The sequence below is a fragment of the Alexandromys fortis genome, unplaced genomic scaffold, assembly GCF_014885135.2.
Source record: "Alexandromys fortis isolate MF-2015 unplaced genomic scaffold, M_Fortis_MF-2015_v1.1 scaffold_27, whole genome shotgun sequence".
In the NCBI taxonomy this organism is placed as follows: domain Eukaryota; kingdom Metazoa; phylum Chordata; class Mammalia; order Rodentia; family Cricetidae; genus Alexandromys; species Alexandromys fortis.
In genome coordinates, this window is record NW_026067952.1 from 10,191,444 (window position 1) to 10,208,576 (window position 17,133).

At 49.9% G+C, this 17,133-nt stretch overlaps 1 protein-coding gene across 1 annotated transcript in view; it reads left to right on the forward strand.

Moving 5' to 3' along the window:
• Mtcl2 (microtubule crosslinking factor 2) overlaps positions 1–17,133 on the forward strand; it is a 66,203-nt gene that overhangs the window by 40,810 nt on the left and 8,260 nt on the right. The window contains exons 7-14 of the mRNA XM_050151039.1: positions 2,768–2,893; positions 3,170–3,400; positions 3,657–3,761; positions 4,548–4,715; positions 5,523–5,774; positions 9,393–9,464; positions 10,347–10,417; positions 11,837–13,187. Of these exons, the coding sequence (XP_050006996.1) occupies positions 2,768–2,893; positions 3,170–3,400; positions 3,657–3,761; positions 4,548–4,715; positions 5,523–5,774; positions 9,393–9,464; positions 10,347–10,417; positions 11,837–13,187 (2,376 nt within the window). The remainder of the gene's footprint in view (positions 1–2,767; positions 2,894–3,169; positions 3,401–3,656; positions 3,762–4,547; positions 4,716–5,522; positions 5,775–9,392; positions 9,465–10,346; positions 10,418–11,836; positions 13,188–17,133) is intronic.

Below are 17,133 nucleotides of genomic sequence, written 5' to 3' on the forward strand. Positions count from 1 at the left end.
TTTTTGTTTGCTGAGCCAGGGTCTTGGTGTGTAGACCACACTTACCTCAGACTTAGCATCCTCCTGCCTCCAACTTCTAAGTGCTGGGATTACAGGCACATGACACTTTGCTCAGCTCTGCAGAGATTTTTAATACAGAGCATGTGTACAAGACATGCCTCAAATCCTTGCAGAGACAGTGCCAAGTTATCATATTATTGGCCACATAATTTTTTCACAGCAGGACACCTGCCATGCCCGGGACCATTTCCATTTTCCTCTTCCTGCACAATGTGTTAGAATAAACATTCCCATTACCAGAAAGACTTAATAGTGTTCTTTTTTTTTTTTTTTTTTTCCGAGATGGAGTCTCATAGTGTTGCTTAGGCTGGTCTCAAACTCACAGGCTCAGGTGATCCTCCTGCCCCATGCACCACTTCATTTCATCTGGCTAAAACTTTTTGTTCCTGGAGTCTAACAACAAAGTGTCAGTGGGATGGGGCTGTGGCTCAGTGATGAAGCACTTGCTTAGCATGGGTGGGGCCTTGAGTCCAACCCCAGCATGAACACACACGTGCATGCACACAAAGGTAGGGAAGGAACAGAGAGGGAGAAGGGAAGACGAATAGGTGCTTAAGGCTTTGTACAGACTGAGTCCTTTGCTCCCGTGGTGCTTTGAGACAGGGTCTTGCTTTGTAGCCCTCACTGCCCTCAAGCTCATGATCTTCCTGTTTTGTAATTAGCATCTATATCCATAAACGGACCCCAGGAAGTTCCTTCTATGTTCCCTTCTAGTCTCTGTCTGGACTTAGGAAAGAAGAGGTTTTAAAACACGTTTTACACGTATGTATTTATTTAGTGTGTGGGTGCGCATGTGCACATTGTGCTGCACGTTCTGCTGTACATGCACCGTGCATGTCTAAGTCAGAGGACAGCTTGTAGGGGTCGTTCTCTCCTCCCACCATGTGGGTCCCAGGAGTCAAACTCAGGTCCTGATGCTGGTCTGCAAGAGCCTTCATCTGCTGAGCCATCCTGCCAGGCCAAGAACGCCTCAGCTTTGCCTATTTAAGTTCTAAATGCTTTTAAAGCATCATTTCCCCCACAAATTGGAAAATTTGGATGACTTTTTTTTTAATGGTCTTGTTCCATAGTTGTTGTAAGCCATAGTAAGTACAATTGCATCCTCAGACATCAGTACATAAAGATTATAAAGAAAGTTAAGACCATTATGTAACCAACCATGTCGACAGCTGACGTGTTTCTGTTCTGTAATGACATACAAACACAGCATCTGTAAGTATACAGCCGAGTGGATTTTTGCATATGTAGTAGACCCATTAAACACATTTTAAATTTCATTATTTATTATTATTTAAATTGCTTCTAAAATTTTTATATTAATTAAATTTATTCATTTATTTTTACATCCCAACCAGTTTTCCCTTCCTCCTCTCCTTCCATTCTCTCCCTCCACCTCCCTTCCACCCCACCCCACCCCTAATCTACTACTGTTTCTGTTCAGAAAGGGGCAGGCCTCCCATAGATATCAACAAAGCATGGCATATTAAGCTGTGGTAGAATTAAGCCCCTCCCCTTGTATTAAGGCAAGGCAACCCAGTATGAGGAATAGGTTCCCCAAAGTCAGCCAAAACGTTAGGGACAGCCCCTGCTCCCACTACTAGGAGTCCACAAGTAGACCAAGCTACACAAGTATCACACATATGTAGAGGGCCTAGGTTGGTACCATGCAGGCTCCCTGGTTGCTGTCCAGACCCTGTGAACTTCCATGAGCCCAGGTTAGTTGTTTATGTGCTTTCCTTGTGATGTACTTGACCCCCCTTACCCCCTCCCCCCGCTGCACAACCCTTCTCTCTCTTTTCAGCAGGATTCCCTGAGCTCAACCCAATGCTTGGCTGTAGGTCTCTATGTCTGTTTCCATCAGTTGCTGGATGAAGGCTCTCTGATGACAATCAGGGTAGCCACCAACCTATGAATATAGCAGAATATCGTTAAGCATCGTTATGTTGACTTTTTTTCCCTCTGTGTATGGAAAGATCTCCCATGCTCCTGAATGGGTAGGATTAACTTAGTAAAATATCCATCTTACCAAAAGCAATCTACAGATTCAATGCAATCCCTATCAGAATTCCAACACAATTCTTTACAGACCTTGAAAGAACTTCATATGAGAAACAATCCTGTACAATAAAAGAACTTCCAGGGGTATCACCGTCCCTGATTTCAAGCTCTACTACAGAGCTATAGTAATAAAAACAGGCAGGCAGATCAACGGAATCGAAGACCCAGACGTAGATCCACACGCCTATGGACACCTGACTTTTGACAAAGAAGCTTCTAAATTTTTAATTATAAACAATGAAGTGGCATGTGGTGGCGAGCACCTGTAGCCCCAGCTTCTTGGGAGACTAGAGCCGGAGGATGCCTGGAGCCCAGGAGTTTGAGACAGCCTGTGAAAAATAGTGAGGCTGAGTCAAAAATAAGTGAATCAATCAAAGAGACCATGAACAACTTTGTGAGTCAAATTTAGTTTCCACAGTACGTTTTCCCTGTAAAATTGCAAGCTAGAAATGTTAAAAAATTATAGCGTGGAGGGTTTGACGCGTACGGCTTCATTTAACTGTCTCGATGACCCTCTTGAGGCAAGGACCGTGTTGTGCCTACTAGAGGACAGTGGGTCCGTCTTCTTGTTGATTACCTGCTACTGCCGTTCTTTGACCACAGCCTGTGTCCTCTCCCCACTCCTGGTCTGGCCCCCACCCCACTGCAGATCAAGGAGCTCCAGCTGGTTCTGGCCGAGGCTCACGACAGCCTCCGGGGATTGCAAGAGCAGTTGTCCCAGGAGCGGCAGCTCCGGAAAGAGGAGGCTGACAGCTTCAACCAGAAAGTAGTCCAGGTGGGTTTGTACCACATTTTATTTTCACCTGTACAACTTCTCCCAGGACTGAAGATACAGAGGTCGTGGTGAAGCTCTGTGGCCAACCACTTGCCCAGAATGTGGGAGTCTCTGGGCTCTGTCCCAAGCATAGAAAGAAATCCCTGGGTACGATGGGCTGCTATCGGTAGAAGCGCTGGCAGGGACAAGTAGGCACTTGCCATTACTGTTCCCCTCTGCCCGTGATCTGGATCTGGAATCAGCTGGGGCTTCCTGTGTTCCCTCCCATCCTGACAGCTGAAAGAAGACCAGCAGAGAGCGCTGCTGAGGCGGGAGTTCGAGCTGCAGAGTCTGAGCCTCCAAAGGAGGCTGGAGCAGAAATTCTGGAGCCAGGAGAAGAACATACTGGTGCAGGAATCCCAGCAGTTCAAGCACAACTTCCTGCTGCTCTTCATGAAGCTCAGGTGGTTCCTGAAGCGCTGGCGGCAGGGCAAGGTTCTGCCCCACGAGGAGGATGACTTCCTGGAGGTACGGCTGAGCTGAGCCCCATCCCGGAGCGGGAACAAGGAGGCATGGGGTGTGAGTTCTGCCTCTCTGTCTGAACAGTGCCAGGGTAGAGGGAGGGTCACAGTTAAGATGTGGGAAGTCAGTGACGGGCTTTCGCTCATCTTGAGACGCTTGTCCTTCTGCATGGCTGTGCCATCCCCTTTCTGTCTGACTGCCTGCTTGCCAGTTTCCCTGTGCCCTGAAGGCTGAGCCCATTGAATGTGGTTTCTCAAACCAGGTGAACAGCATGAAGGAACTGTATCTGCTGATGGAGGAAGAAGAGATGAACGCCCAGCACTCGGATAACAAGGCCTGCACAGGGGACAGCTGGACCCAGAACACGGTGTGTTCAGCCCCTTCTGGTTCTGTTCATGTGCACCTCATCCGTTAGCGATCACTTCCTGCTGTGTTCTCACACAGCCCTGATGGGACACAGGATCTGCAGATGGTTATTGACTGGGAACCGGCCCACCAGTTGCTCAGGGCTAGGGAACGTGAGTCATCCCAGGGTAGTGACAGAAGGCCAGATAAACTTGAAGTCACAGGAAGGAGAGCAGTAAGTTTGTTGTACAGAGAAGAATTTCACAGAGAAGCGTCACATGGGTGAATAGCCTTGTCGAGTTCAGAAAGGACGACAGGCCATATCGAAGCAAGAGGACTGTGGGTACAGAGGTGTGGCACAGTGTACTGGAGGGTCTGTGACCAGTGTGACCCTGGGAGAGGGGAAGGCTACCAACTAGGCTAGGGTTACATGAAGAGAGACCCCTGTAGTCTAGACTTAAGGAAGAACTGTCAAATCAAGCCACAGGTCAGAGGAGCCATGGAGTCAGCCTCCCAGGGTTCTACAGTGAGCTGGGGTATGGGTGAGCAGTGTGTGAGGAACCAGGAAAAGGGGATACTGTTTGAGAGGTTAGAGACCTGCAGCTTGGGGCCTGCAAAGCCTGGGGAAGGTTGTTTCTCTGCATCTGAGCAGAACAGCTGCTCCTGGAACAATTCATAGTTGCTCAGCTCGGCTGTCCCAAGACTGAGACCAGGAAGGCCCTAGCTGGACTGCCGGCTGAGTCAGCAGTAGCAGGGCTGCCCTCCCTGCCTTCACATAGTTCTTGACCAGGCCTTGCTCTGTCTGTAGCCTAACGAGTACATCAAGACCCTGGCTGACATGAAGGTCACACTGAAGGAGCTGTGCTGGCTGCTCCGGGACGAGCGTCGGGGTCTGACTGAACTTCAGCAGCAATTCGCCAAGGCCAAGGCCACGTGGGAGACGGAGCGGGCAGAGCTCAAGGGCCATGCCTCGCAGGTGAGCCGCCTCGCTTCTTGGGCACATCTCCTTCCTTGTTCCCAGCCCAGATCTAGACCATCAGATGGGGGAGGCGGGTACTAAGCAGTGCTCTTGGATACACAGGACTCCTTAGACTTCAGCTGTGACCCAGAGAGATTGACAGGATCCTAGGCTACACTGTGGGCATGCAGCATGCTTCCATACCTGCCTGCATGCCACATCCAGCATGGCTCCGGGATGGACCTGACTAGGATGTAAGGGAATGAAGAAAAGACAGACGGACACAAGGATATACAGAAAGCTAGGGCTGGGTGATCTGGGCTCTCTGCTGGGGAAACCACACTGCTCTGGAAGCTTAGCCTATTTGTTTTGTAGATGAATAGAGCATAGAGACAGAGGCAGGGTTATTAATACAGATAAATGAGGAGGTATGGCCAGGCGGTGGTGGCGAACGCTTTTAATCCCAGCACTCGGGAGGCAGAGGCAGAAGCAGGTGGATATCTGTGAGTTTGAGGCCAGCCTGGTCTACAAAGTGAGTCCTAGGACAGCCAGGGCTTTACAGAGAAACACTGTCTTGAAAACCAAGAAGAAAAAAAAAGTTGATAAATAGCATGGTTATCAATAGCTAGAGGCTCTGCCTATTGTAGCCAGATGTGGAATGCTTACAGAGGCTTAAAGGCATGAGATGCAGGGTCTGGCTTGTATGCAGAAGGGGTCCACAGCTCTGTTGAAAGGAGAATCAGCGTGGAGAGTCTCCAAAGCCTACCTGGTATGGTGGGGAGCCATTGTCCCCTGCCACTGCTCAGCTGATGCATCTTCCTGCAGATGGAGCCGAAGGCTGGGAAGGGCGCCAGCGAGAGGCCCGGGCCTGACTGGAAGGCTGCACTGCAGAGGGAGCGCGAAGAGCAGCAGCACCTCCTGGCCGAGTCCTACAGCGCCGTCATGGAGCTGACGCGGCAGCTGCAGATGAGCGAGCGCCACTGGAGCCAGGAGAAGCTGCAGCTCGTGGAGCGGCTGCAGGGCGAGAAGCAGCAGGTGGAGCAGCAGGTGAAGGAGCTGCAGAACCGCCTCAGTCAGGTGAGGAGGGATCCAGGCGCTCAGGCAGCAGAAGCGCTCAGAGAGAGGCGAGAGCCAAGCCATTGCCTTTGCCCCCGTCTTTCAGGCCCCCCTCTGCTCGCTCCGCTCTTACACATGCCAGCCTCACGTAAGGCCGCCATGTCCTGCTCATCTTACAGCTTAACAGTTGCAATAAGAACATTTTTTCCCCGCAAGTTCACATTGGCCAGGCGTCAAGTGATAAGCCCATTATTAGGGCCTATCAAAACGAGGACCCAAAAGGGAAGAGCCAAGAGCACTTCCCATAGGAAAACTGCAGTCTCTGACCAAGAGAGGGAAACCAAGAGCTAGAACATCACAAAATACACACTCAGTCTGGCTTCCTCCGTTTTTGCTATGTAGGTCTACACCTGTGGAGAGTTTTCTGTTTGTTTGGTTTGGTTTAATTGAGTCATCATGTTCCTGTGTGCACACTCGCCTCTCCCGTGGAGAGCCTCATTCAGTTTAACTGCTGCCTGACTCCACCATTCATTATTCCACACAAAAATCTAGGTCCCATGTTTTCATTGGGGAGCTGGCAAGGTCTCTCAATTGGTAGAGCACCTGCCTAGCATGCATGAAACCCTGGGCCGGATTCCCAGCATCACAGGAACCAAGCATGGTAGCTCGTGCCTATAACCCTTTGAGAGGTAAAGGCAGGAGAATTAGAGGTTCATGGTCATCATCCTCAGCTACCTAGTGAGTTTGGAGCCAGCCTGGTTTATAAGGAACCCTATCTCAAAAACCAAACAGGCAGAAAGTAGTCCTCTAGTGTGATCTGTACATGTACATGCGTACGCAGTATTACATGTGTACATGTGTACGCAGTATTACACGTGTACATACTATTACACGTGTACATGTATACACAGTATTACATGTGTACATGTATGCACAGTATTACACGTGTACATGTATGCCCAGTATTAGAATACTGCGTTCAAAGGGCACTCACGTGTATAGCCAGTCAAAAGGTGACTGGCCTCAGGGGTTTTCCCATTGTCATCCATTGTTATATCATATAGTGCTTGTCCCGTGTCCACCCCCACCCCCACCATAACCAAAGCAGCATGCAGACCTGCTTTGGTTTTTCCTTGCCAGCTTCCTTGACTCCCTGTCTTTGGACTCACCTGACCAGGACGAGCATCTTTCTAGGAGTTACCTTCTTTGTATGTCTTCTCAGAATGCAGTCTCCAACCCTCCCAACCCTGGAAGGTTACTTTGCAGATTAGCAAAATAACCCAAAATGCCCTGCTTAACTGTACAGAAACATGGCAGAAACCTCACATCTGGCAGATTTTTTTTTAATATTTATTTTTGTTTCATGTGAATGAGTGGTTTGCTTGCATGTATATATATGTGCCATGTTCATGCCTGATGCCCTCAGGCCAGAAGAGGGTATTGGGATTCTTGGAACTGGAGTTACAGATGGTTGTGAGCTGCCATGCGGGTGCTGGAAACTGAGCCTGAGTCCTCCGGAAAGGCAGCAAGTGCTTTTAATGGCTGAGCCGTCTCTCCAGCCCCAACATCGGGCATGAGCTGACCTCTTGCCAGGGACTGGGTTTTTTCCAGGGTCGCACTCCTAAGGGTCCAGTTTCCTTGGTGTCTGTGTGGCAGATTCAGGCTGGTCCACCCACAAATGAAAGCACGCTCCCTGTGGTGTGTGGAACGCTGGGCAGAGCGCCCTTTGCCTCATCCGGCCACTTCTGCCTGTGGAACGATCCCTTCTTGTCACATTATTTCCTAATGGTTTGGAATCATTAAGCCAAATCCATGCCATGTTTAGTGGGGTATCAGCAGATACACAGCTGGGACCTCTTGGCTCATAGGTACTGAGTGAGTCCTGCACTTCGTTTCCCAGCAGGGACCTTGTGTGGAATTTTCTGACTTCCTAGTTCTGATCTCCTGCTTCCCTCAGTCAAACCAGGACACCCAAAGTTGCATCATCTTTCTCGTATTTTCTTCCCCCTTCCTCCCTTCCTACTTTTCTTCCTTTTTTGCTTTATTGTTTGTTTTGAGACTGAGAGTCTGTGTTCCTCACTTAGTAGTTGTCCCAGACCAGCCTGGAATGCTCGGTTCTCCTTCTTCAGCCTCTCCAGAGCTAGGATCACCGGCATCAGTGCTCACATCTGTATTAGCTGCGCTCCGGGTGAACCAGCCTAGTCAAACAGCCTGCAGAGCAGCAGGAAGGTGTCTTAGTCAGTGTTCTATTGCTGTGAAGAGACACCGTTATCACTGCACCTCCTGTAAAGGAAAACATTTAATTGAGGCTGGCTAGTAGATTCAGTCCGTTATCATCATGGTGGGAAGTCTGGTGGCTCACAGGTAGACATGGTGCTGGAGAAGTAGCTGAGAGTTCTATATACTGATCCAAAGGCAACAGGAATAGAGAATGACAGTGGGCTTGACTTGAGCATTTGAAACCTCAAAACCAACCCCCAGTGACACACTTCCTCTAATATGGCCACATCTACTCAAACAAGGCCACACCTTCTAATAGTGCCACTCCCAATGAGCCTCTGGGGGCATTTTCATTCAGACATAAAGGGGCTCCTGATCAGAAGGCCCAGCCTAGTAAAGTCACCCTCTGATCTCCCGGCTTTGTCTGCACAAGGAAGATGGCTGCTTGACCTTCTCATCCCTCAGGGCAACCATGGGAATAAAAGAGCTAGTTACCGGAGTGGCACAGTGTTCCTTGGCCCCCTGCCTGGGCCTTGGTTTAGCATCTTCATCTAAATTTCTGTTTCTGTTCATTCGTGTTGAGTTGACTTTGGTACCCTACCCACCCCCATTTTATTTGGCTTCCGAAGCAAAATTTGAGTCATAGGTTCAAGTGCAAACAGGTGACCTCCCGTCCTGGCTTTGCTTAGGACTCCCACTTTACCCTTGGAACAGTCCTAGGCAGAACTTTCTTGCTTTTTCAGAACTACAAGGTTTGGGGGACATAAACCTTACTAACACTGGGAAAGCCTTGGGAAAAGTGGGGTGAATCACCCCTTGTGGGAGTCAGTTGTAAAGCCAAGGAGGAATTCCAGCTAAGTGATGGTGCAGTGCTTGGAATCCCAGCTGCTAGTGCAGCTGTGCACATCTGGGCCAGTCCCTTCCTTTTGTCTTTATCCTCTCACCTGTGATGTGGAAGTAATCACAGTCACGCCTGCTCCTGTGGTCGCTTTGAGGATTAAATGAACTGATGGACACATGCAGATGGACACTCTGGAAGCGCTGGTGCTCCCAGGGTCGCCTCAGGCCTCAGCAGGAAGTAGTGGATTGTTACTGACGACTGGCCCTTGATGGCAGATGGCAGCATGGTCCCTTACGTGCAATAGCGATTGCTTTTATGCCTAGCCGTTCTAGGAACTCTACCATAGGCTAAGTAGCGACTGTTAACTCTGCTAGCCATGTCAGGAAGATGCCTGCCAGTAGCTGCGTGTTATTTACTGTTTTCCAAATCCACCTGTGGGGGCTCAGAACTGCTACGTACTGAGAAGCTAATGCCAGGCCATGGTGTGGATTATGAGGGCTATAGAGTTGAACCTGCAGAGTCGCCCTGCTCCGAGTAGCCCTGTCCACTCACCCACCCACACTCTTTCCCTTTCTCAGCTGCAAAAGGCTGCCGAACCCTGGGTCCTGAAGCACTCAGACCTGGAGAAGCAAGACAACAGCTGGAAAGAGGTGAGGACATCCCCGCTACCCGTGTTTCATTGGCTCCCGACAATGCTAAGGAATTTCTTGTTTATGGGAAAGGTGACGGAATGAATGTTAGCGCTGTCCCCAAAGCCATACGTTCCTCACACCCATGGCGCCTGTCCATGGACTGGGGCTTGGAAGGGTCCTCTGCTGGGAATGTCTGACTGTGCCTGGGGGAAGCCCCTGGCCACTGCCGTTATACTTCAGCAGAAAGCAGGCTGGGTGGTCTTAGGTGAGACACTCTCCATCTCTGAGCCCAAGCTGTTTCATCGCCCTGGCCTAGTCCTGAGTGGGGTCAGTAGGGTCACACTGGAGGAATTTGCACATAGGTCCAGGGGCGTTGTCCATAGAACACAGAGCTGAGTAACAAAGGCTATATACAGGCCTTCGCATCACCCCTCCCGCCTCATGAAGGCACACTTCTCAGGAAATGGGGCTACAGAAGGCAAACGCCTATTCTGGGGAACTGAGACATTGGATTTGTGGGGCTCACAGGGCTAGTGACGCAGTTCTGATAACTCGTGGACCCTGAGGACCTGGTGTGGGAAAATTGCATACCATCATAATGATGCCATCAACCATATAGCGCCGTCATGGAATAAGATCTGAGTCTCCAACAGCCCCTCTTTCCCTGGACCCTCTTAGTCCACCGGGAACTTGAGCCTGGGCCACATCACTGCTGGAGGGGAGTGAGGTGCAATGGTCTAGACACTGGCCAGCGGGCCTTTTCAACTGCAGCTGAGCACTTCTTACTCGGAAGAGAGAACCCGCATGTGAGGCCTGGTCAGCTCCCACACTGGTCTACTCTTCCCTTTCTTTCACACGCCGATCACCAGAACTGACTCTTCTTGTCTCTCCCTTTGACAGACACGAAGTGAGAAGACCCACGACAAGGAGGGTGTTTCTGAAGCTGAGCTTGGGGGAACCGCCTTAAAGAGGTGCTGGCCCCTCACCTTGCCCCCATCTTCCCCCATAGACCCTTGGGTTTTGACTCTCCGCTCCCCTGCCCCGTGTGTCTATCCTCTTCTGTCCCTGTGAGAGTTGGGAGAGCCACCAGATGGTTTTCTCTCTGGGACCCTGGTCACTCGGGTATGGGAAAGCTTGGGGCTATGAAGATTTCAGTGTGCAGTTTAATGTTGATTCTGGGTACAGAAAGCAAGGGCCTCAGCTGCACTTGCTGGAAAAAAAAAAAAAGCCGTTTGGCTCCTTTGGGGATTATCTTTTCCTCCCTGGAGTTTGAGTCACGGTAGATATCCATTCCTGGGGTTGTTGGACAGGGTCCATTGAACCCAGCCCCATGCTGCGACCAAGGGGACGTCCAAGGATAGTGTCTCCACCACTAAAACCCTCCATGAAAGAAATGATGGGAAATGCAGAACATTCTAGAAAGAGGAGGCCACTGGGGCCAGAGAAGGTCAGGCTTCAATTCTAGCTCTGCCATTTCTAGCCTTGGGTACCTCCCTCTCTATAGCGGGATAGTTGGAGATGCCCCCCTCATAGTGGGATAGTTGGAGATGCTCCCCTCTTTCTATAGTGGGATAGTTGGAGATGCCCCCCTCATAGTGGGATAGTTGGAGATGCTCCCCTCTTTCTATAGTGGGATAGTTGGAGATGCCCCTCCCTCACTGGAATAGTTGGAGATGCCCCCCTCTCTCTATAGTTGGGATAGTTGGAGATGCCCCCCTCTCTCTATAGTGGGATAGTTGGAGATGCCCCCCTCTCTCTATAGTGGGATAGTTGGAGATGCCCCCTCTCTCTATAGTGGGATAGTTGGAGATGCCCCCCTCTCTCTATAGTGGGATAGTTGGAGACACCCCCCCCCACTGGGATAGTTGGAGCTCCCAGAGCTCCCTAATGACCAGTCATGTGCAGGAGAGGACTCCCTGGAAGCAAACCCTACCTGGATATAAGACAGGGAATGAAGACAGTGAGTCAAAGGAATTTCAGATGATTGGCAGGGGATCTGAGGTACTGCCAGGTTAGTCAGTGGGCAGCTGGAACTCAAAATTACTGAGGAGCCTGGGAGCCAGCAGAGGCCAAACGAGTCAGAGTGACCTCAACTGAAATATAAGGAGGCTAGGAACTTACTGCAGATCCCACCCATTGTATGCTATGTTCAGGGGGATTGAAACTGCTGTTTCTGGCTTCCTCTATCAAGAGGCTAAGTGTGGTCCTAGTGTTCGTGCCTCTTGAGTATGTAGGTAGGTGTATAGAGGATTTGAGGAGGTGCCAGCAAGGTTGTCTGTCAGAGAGAGGCAAAACAGGCTTGGTCTCCACATGCATATCCAGGAAAGTAGACTAGCATGCTTGATATGGTATTTTCCATTGATCCCATTTTCTTCCTCTACTCTTCCCAGGACCAAATCAGTTTCCTCCATGTCTGAGTTTGAAAGTTTGCTCGACTGTTCCCCCTACCTTGCTGGTGGGGATGCCCGGAGCAAGAAGCTGCCCAACAGCTCTGCTTTTGCCTTTGTGAATACCGAATCGGTGGAGCCTGAGAAAGATGCCAAGGAAAAGTCTGGGCTTTCCACCCGGGACTGCAGCCGTGTGGGTACCCTGGCCTGCCAGGAGCCTGCAGGGAGGCAGATGCAGCGCAGCTACACTGCTCCAGACAAGACGGGCATACGAGTCTACTATAGTCCCCCAGTGGCCCGGCGTCTGGGCGTCCCTGTGGTCCATGACAAGGAGGGCAAGATCCTCATTGAACCAGGCTTCCTCTTTACTACAGCCAAGCCCAAGGAGTCAGCCGAGGCAGATGGACTGGCCGAGAGTTCCTATAGCCGGTGGCTTTGCAACTTCTCCCGGCAGCGCCTGGATGGAGGATCTGGGGGCAACACCTCGGCTTCTGGACCTGCTTTCCCGGCAGCCCTGCATGACTTTGAGATCTCGGGCAACATGAGCGACGACATGAAGGAGATCACCAACTGTGTGCGGCAGGCCATGCGCTCTGGCTCGCTGGAGAGGAAAGTAAAGAGCACGTCCAGCCAGACGGTGGGCCTGGCCAGCGTGGGCACACAGACCATTCGGACGGTCAGTGTGGGCCTGCAGACTGACCCGCCCCGCAGCAGCCTCCATAGCAAGAGCTGGTCACCCCGCAGCTCCTCTCTCATGTCAGTACGCAGCAAGCAGATCTCCTCCTCCCTGGACAAGGTCCACTCGCGCATTGAGCGGCCATGCTGCTCGCCCAAGTATGGCTCCCCCAAGCTCCAGAGGCGATCAGTGTCCAAGCTGGACAGCACCAAGGACCGCAGCCTGTGGAACCTGCATCAAGGCAAGCAGAATGGCTCCGCCTGGGCCCGCTCCACAACCACGCGGGATAGCCCGGTGCTGAGGAACATCAACGATGGGCTGTCCAGCCTTTTTAGCGTGGTGGAGCACTCAGGGAGCACGGAGTCTGTCTGGAAACTGGGCATGTCTGAGGCCCGAACCAAGCCCGAACCTCCCAAATATGGCATTGTACAGGAGTTCTTCCGGAACGTGTGTGGACGGGCCCCGAGCCCCACGGCTGCAGCAGGAGATGAGAGTTCCAAGAAACCAGAACCTCTTTCCCCTGCCAGCTACCATCAACCTGAGGGCGTAGCCAGGATCCTGAATAAGAAGGCAACCAAGGCAGGTGGTAGTGAAGAGGTCAGACCCACCATGCTTTCCCAGGTGGGGAAGGATGGTGCCCTTCGGGATGGAGATGGAGCCTTAATTCTTCCCAGTGAGGTATGGATGGGCTTAACCTTCTATCAGGATGGGGGAATTAGCCTAGAAAGGCCACGTGCTTGTTTTGTTTTGTGCTGTGTTATGCTTTTTTATTTTTTAAAGTCACACTGTCCTGTAGCCCCGGTTGGCCTTGAACTTTCTGTGTGGCTGAGGGTGACCTTAAACTCCTGATCCCCTTCGTGTTTACCTCCAGTGTGCTGGGATTATAGGTTTGTGCATGACACCTGGTTTATATGATCTGGGATGGGCATAAACATACCTGACGTGAATAACACAGGTCTAGTGCCAAGAGATGGGTGGACATGCATAACCATTTGCCACTGTGCTGCAGAGATCTGCAGCACACCTCCAGAGGAGACGTGCCTACGGAGTGGCTTGTTGGCCTTCTAAGTTGTTAGCATTTTGTGTGTGCCTTGGTAGCTTGAGATTGCTGTAACAAGAGGATAAATGACAGGAAAAAAAGCTTCAAAAGCTCCAGGTCAGAGCTTTATCCACCCCTATTCTTAGAAGGCTGGTTCAACCCCCTTCACCAGCTGCCCCGTCCCCACTCCAACAAGGCTTCATGTCTGAGTCTTCTGAGAGTGTCTTGCTGCATGCCCCACTCCTAATACCAATTTTGTTGTGTTAGGGATTGCTTGAAATTTAGTAAAAGAATGTGTCTACATTTGTGTTGGAGATGGGGAAGGAGTGGCTTCTGCAGGATCGTAGAGTCTCAGGGACCCCTGAAGTGGGTCTGGTGAATTCCGCAGCATTTCCCTCTTCTCTTGCTTGAACTCTGATTTCTTCTGTTGCTCATCTCTTTCTTTCTGTTTCTTTTTAAATATTTTGTTTTTATTGTTTGCCATTGATGTTTGGCCTGCATGTATGCCTGTGTAAAAGTGTCAGATACCCTGGAGCTAGAGTTACAGACAGTTGTTAACTGCCATATGGATGCTGGGAATTGAACCCAGGTCCTCTGGAAGAGCAGCCAGTGCGCTTAACCAGCCATCTCTCCAGTCTCCTGGGGCTTTTTTCTTTTAAGATTTATTTATTTTATATTTATGTGTCTATATTTGAGTCCACTTGAGTCCTTTTGCATCATGTGTGTGAAGGTGCCTACAGAGGCCGGACACTGTCAGGGCCCCTGAAACGAGTTACAGGCACCTGTGAGTGCCTGATGTGGGTTCTGGGAACCAAACCCTGGTCCTCTGTATGAGCAGCAAGTGTTCTTAACTGCTAAGCCATCTCTCCAGCTCTCTCTCTCCTTGTTCTCACTCACTCCCCCCGCATGCCTAAGGATCAGGTAGATCATTGCTGCTCTGGTTCTATATCTTCCAATCCAAGCACCTAAGAGACATTGACTCAAATCCCTCTGGCCCAGTTCTGTAGTTTCAGGAGAAAGAAATTGATTAGCTTAACCTGGATGAAATGTACCCCCGTGGTTGGTTTGGCTGTAGATGGGGTGGTCCCACGGTGTACTCAGGGCTGGAGGAGGCCATAGATGGGATTGTGCCTGACTCAGCAGGTCCATTTCTCCATTTCTGTGTTTAGGTGGTTTCCAGTTTCACCCCATGATAAAGAATGCTGTATTGAATGTCTTGTTTAAGTTTGAGCTTCAGAAATAGGATAAAAGAATATTTAAAAATTCTTTTAATTCAAATAAGGCATTTGATGTATCACCAAATAGTCTTCTAGAAGAGGTTGTCTAGATTAGGGTCTAGCTCAGTTGTACAACCTAAGTCAGTAATGTGTGAGGCCCTGGGTTTAGTCCTAGTATATTCAAGAGAGGAAAGGGGGGCGGGGAGAAGGAGGAGGAATATGAGAATGAATGAGAGAGCCTCATTTCTAAGGGTCTAGCATAGGGTCTGGTCAACGATTTAGATCTGGTCTGAGTCTCAAGGCCTGAGGACGAGGACAGTTAATACTTTAACCGGTTCTGAAGGTCAGCAGCCTCGTGGCCAGGAAGTGCCCTTGTTTCAGTTTAAGTCCAAAGGCAGGAAAAGGGACCAGCAAAAAGTGCTTGCCCCCAAGCACGCTGATCTAGGTTTGATACCTGAAGCTCACAAGGTAGAATAGGAAAAGTGACCACCACTGCACGGATGCATATACGTATAGCCCACAATACAAAATAAATGAGTAAATGTTTTTAAAATTAATAAAAGTGGAAGCAGGAAAAGATATCCGGTGTCCCCAGTCTATAGGTGTCAACCATGAAGAGTCCGCTTACTCTGGGGAGAGGCAGCCCTTTTGTGCTAGCCTTACATAGATGCCCAGAATAATGTTGGACGTGGTGTCTAAGGGCTCTGTGGCTTAGTCATGTTGATATAGAATGAGCCATCACAAACCAAAAGTGGTGGCTGGCACACACTTTTAATCCCAGCATTTTGGAGACAGAGACAGGAGGGCCTCTATCAGTTCGAGACCAGCCTGATCTACATGGCAGGTTCCAGACCAGTCAGGCCTACATAGTGAGACTTTGTCTCAAAAAGCAAAACAACAGCAGCATCATGTCCATAAAACCAACACAGTAAGAAAACAGTGTGAGGCCAGGGAGCTGGCCCAGCTTTGAGCATTTACTGCTCTTGCAGAGGAACTGGGTTCAGGTCTCAGTACTTACTCAATGGCTCAGAACTGCCTATAACTCCAGTTCCAGGAGATCCTATGCCCTCTTCTGGCCTCTGGGCACTGCACACACATGGTGCATTTACATACAGAAGGCAAAACATTCAGACACATGTAAATAAATACATCATTTTTTAAAAAAGAAAGAAAGCAGCAACAGTAGAGGACTAGAGTGTGGTTTGATGGTAGAACCACTTGCCTAGCACACAGGAAGCCCTGAGTTCAATTCCCAACACTTCCAAAGAGAAAGAAAGGAAAAGGGAATGTGTCGATGTGTCGTTTAGCCTTGTCGAGTGCACAGCGGGTACTGTGCCGTTCCACTTACATGCTGTGTTTGATTTGACCCTCACAGCACTGAGAAACACAACCCGCTTTCGCTGCAGAGAGGAGGAGATAAAGGCTCATAGATATGTCATTTGCCTAGTAAGTGCAGAGCCAGAACTGACCAGAAAAATCAGATTCAGCAGCAGTGCTTTTGACCATTTCTGTGTTCTGGTAATTACAAGAATGAATGAGCCTGGCATGGTGGCGAACACCTTTAATCCCAGCACTGGGGAGGCAGAGGCAGGTGGATCTTTGAGTTGGAGGCCAGCCTGGTCAACAGCCAGAGCTACACAGAGAAACCTTGTCTCAAAACAAACAAACCGACAAACAAAAAAACCTGAAAACAAGAAAGAATGGATCTACCTAGATACCCAGTACTCCCCAGGGAAGAGGAAAGCATTTACCAGATGTGAGAGCACATACCCATAATTCCAGGACTTGAATAGCTGAGACAAAAACACCACAAGTTGAGGCCAGCCTGGGCTATGTAGTGAAATCAAGCCTCTGGAGCTGCATTGTGTGACTATCACAAAGAAGCAAACAGAAAAGTAAATTGGAGCTGAGGATGTCACCGAGTGGTCGAGCACCTGCCTGGCCTGCTAAAGGCCCTAGGTTCCATCTCTAATGATGGGGTTGGGGGGTGGGGAGCGAATTGGAAGATAATTATTTCCATTCAGTAGAGTATAAATGAGCCATTAAAACAGAGACCCAGAGGCTGGAGAAATGTTCAGCAGTTAAGAACACTGACTGCTCTTCCTGAGGACCTGGGTTCGATTCCCAGCACTCACATGCTGTGTATAACTTCAGTTCTAGGGGATCTTCTTCTGGACTCTGTGGGCACTGTATACATATGGTGCACAGACACACATGCAAGCCCAAACACAGTAAAAATGACAGCAAAACAAACCAACAGAAGCCTAGATATTCGCAGTGGCAGAGAAGGGTTTGTATTTTGCAAATGCAAAAATATAAACTTTGGGGATGAGGCTGGTGTATACATGTGTAGAACCATGGATAATGT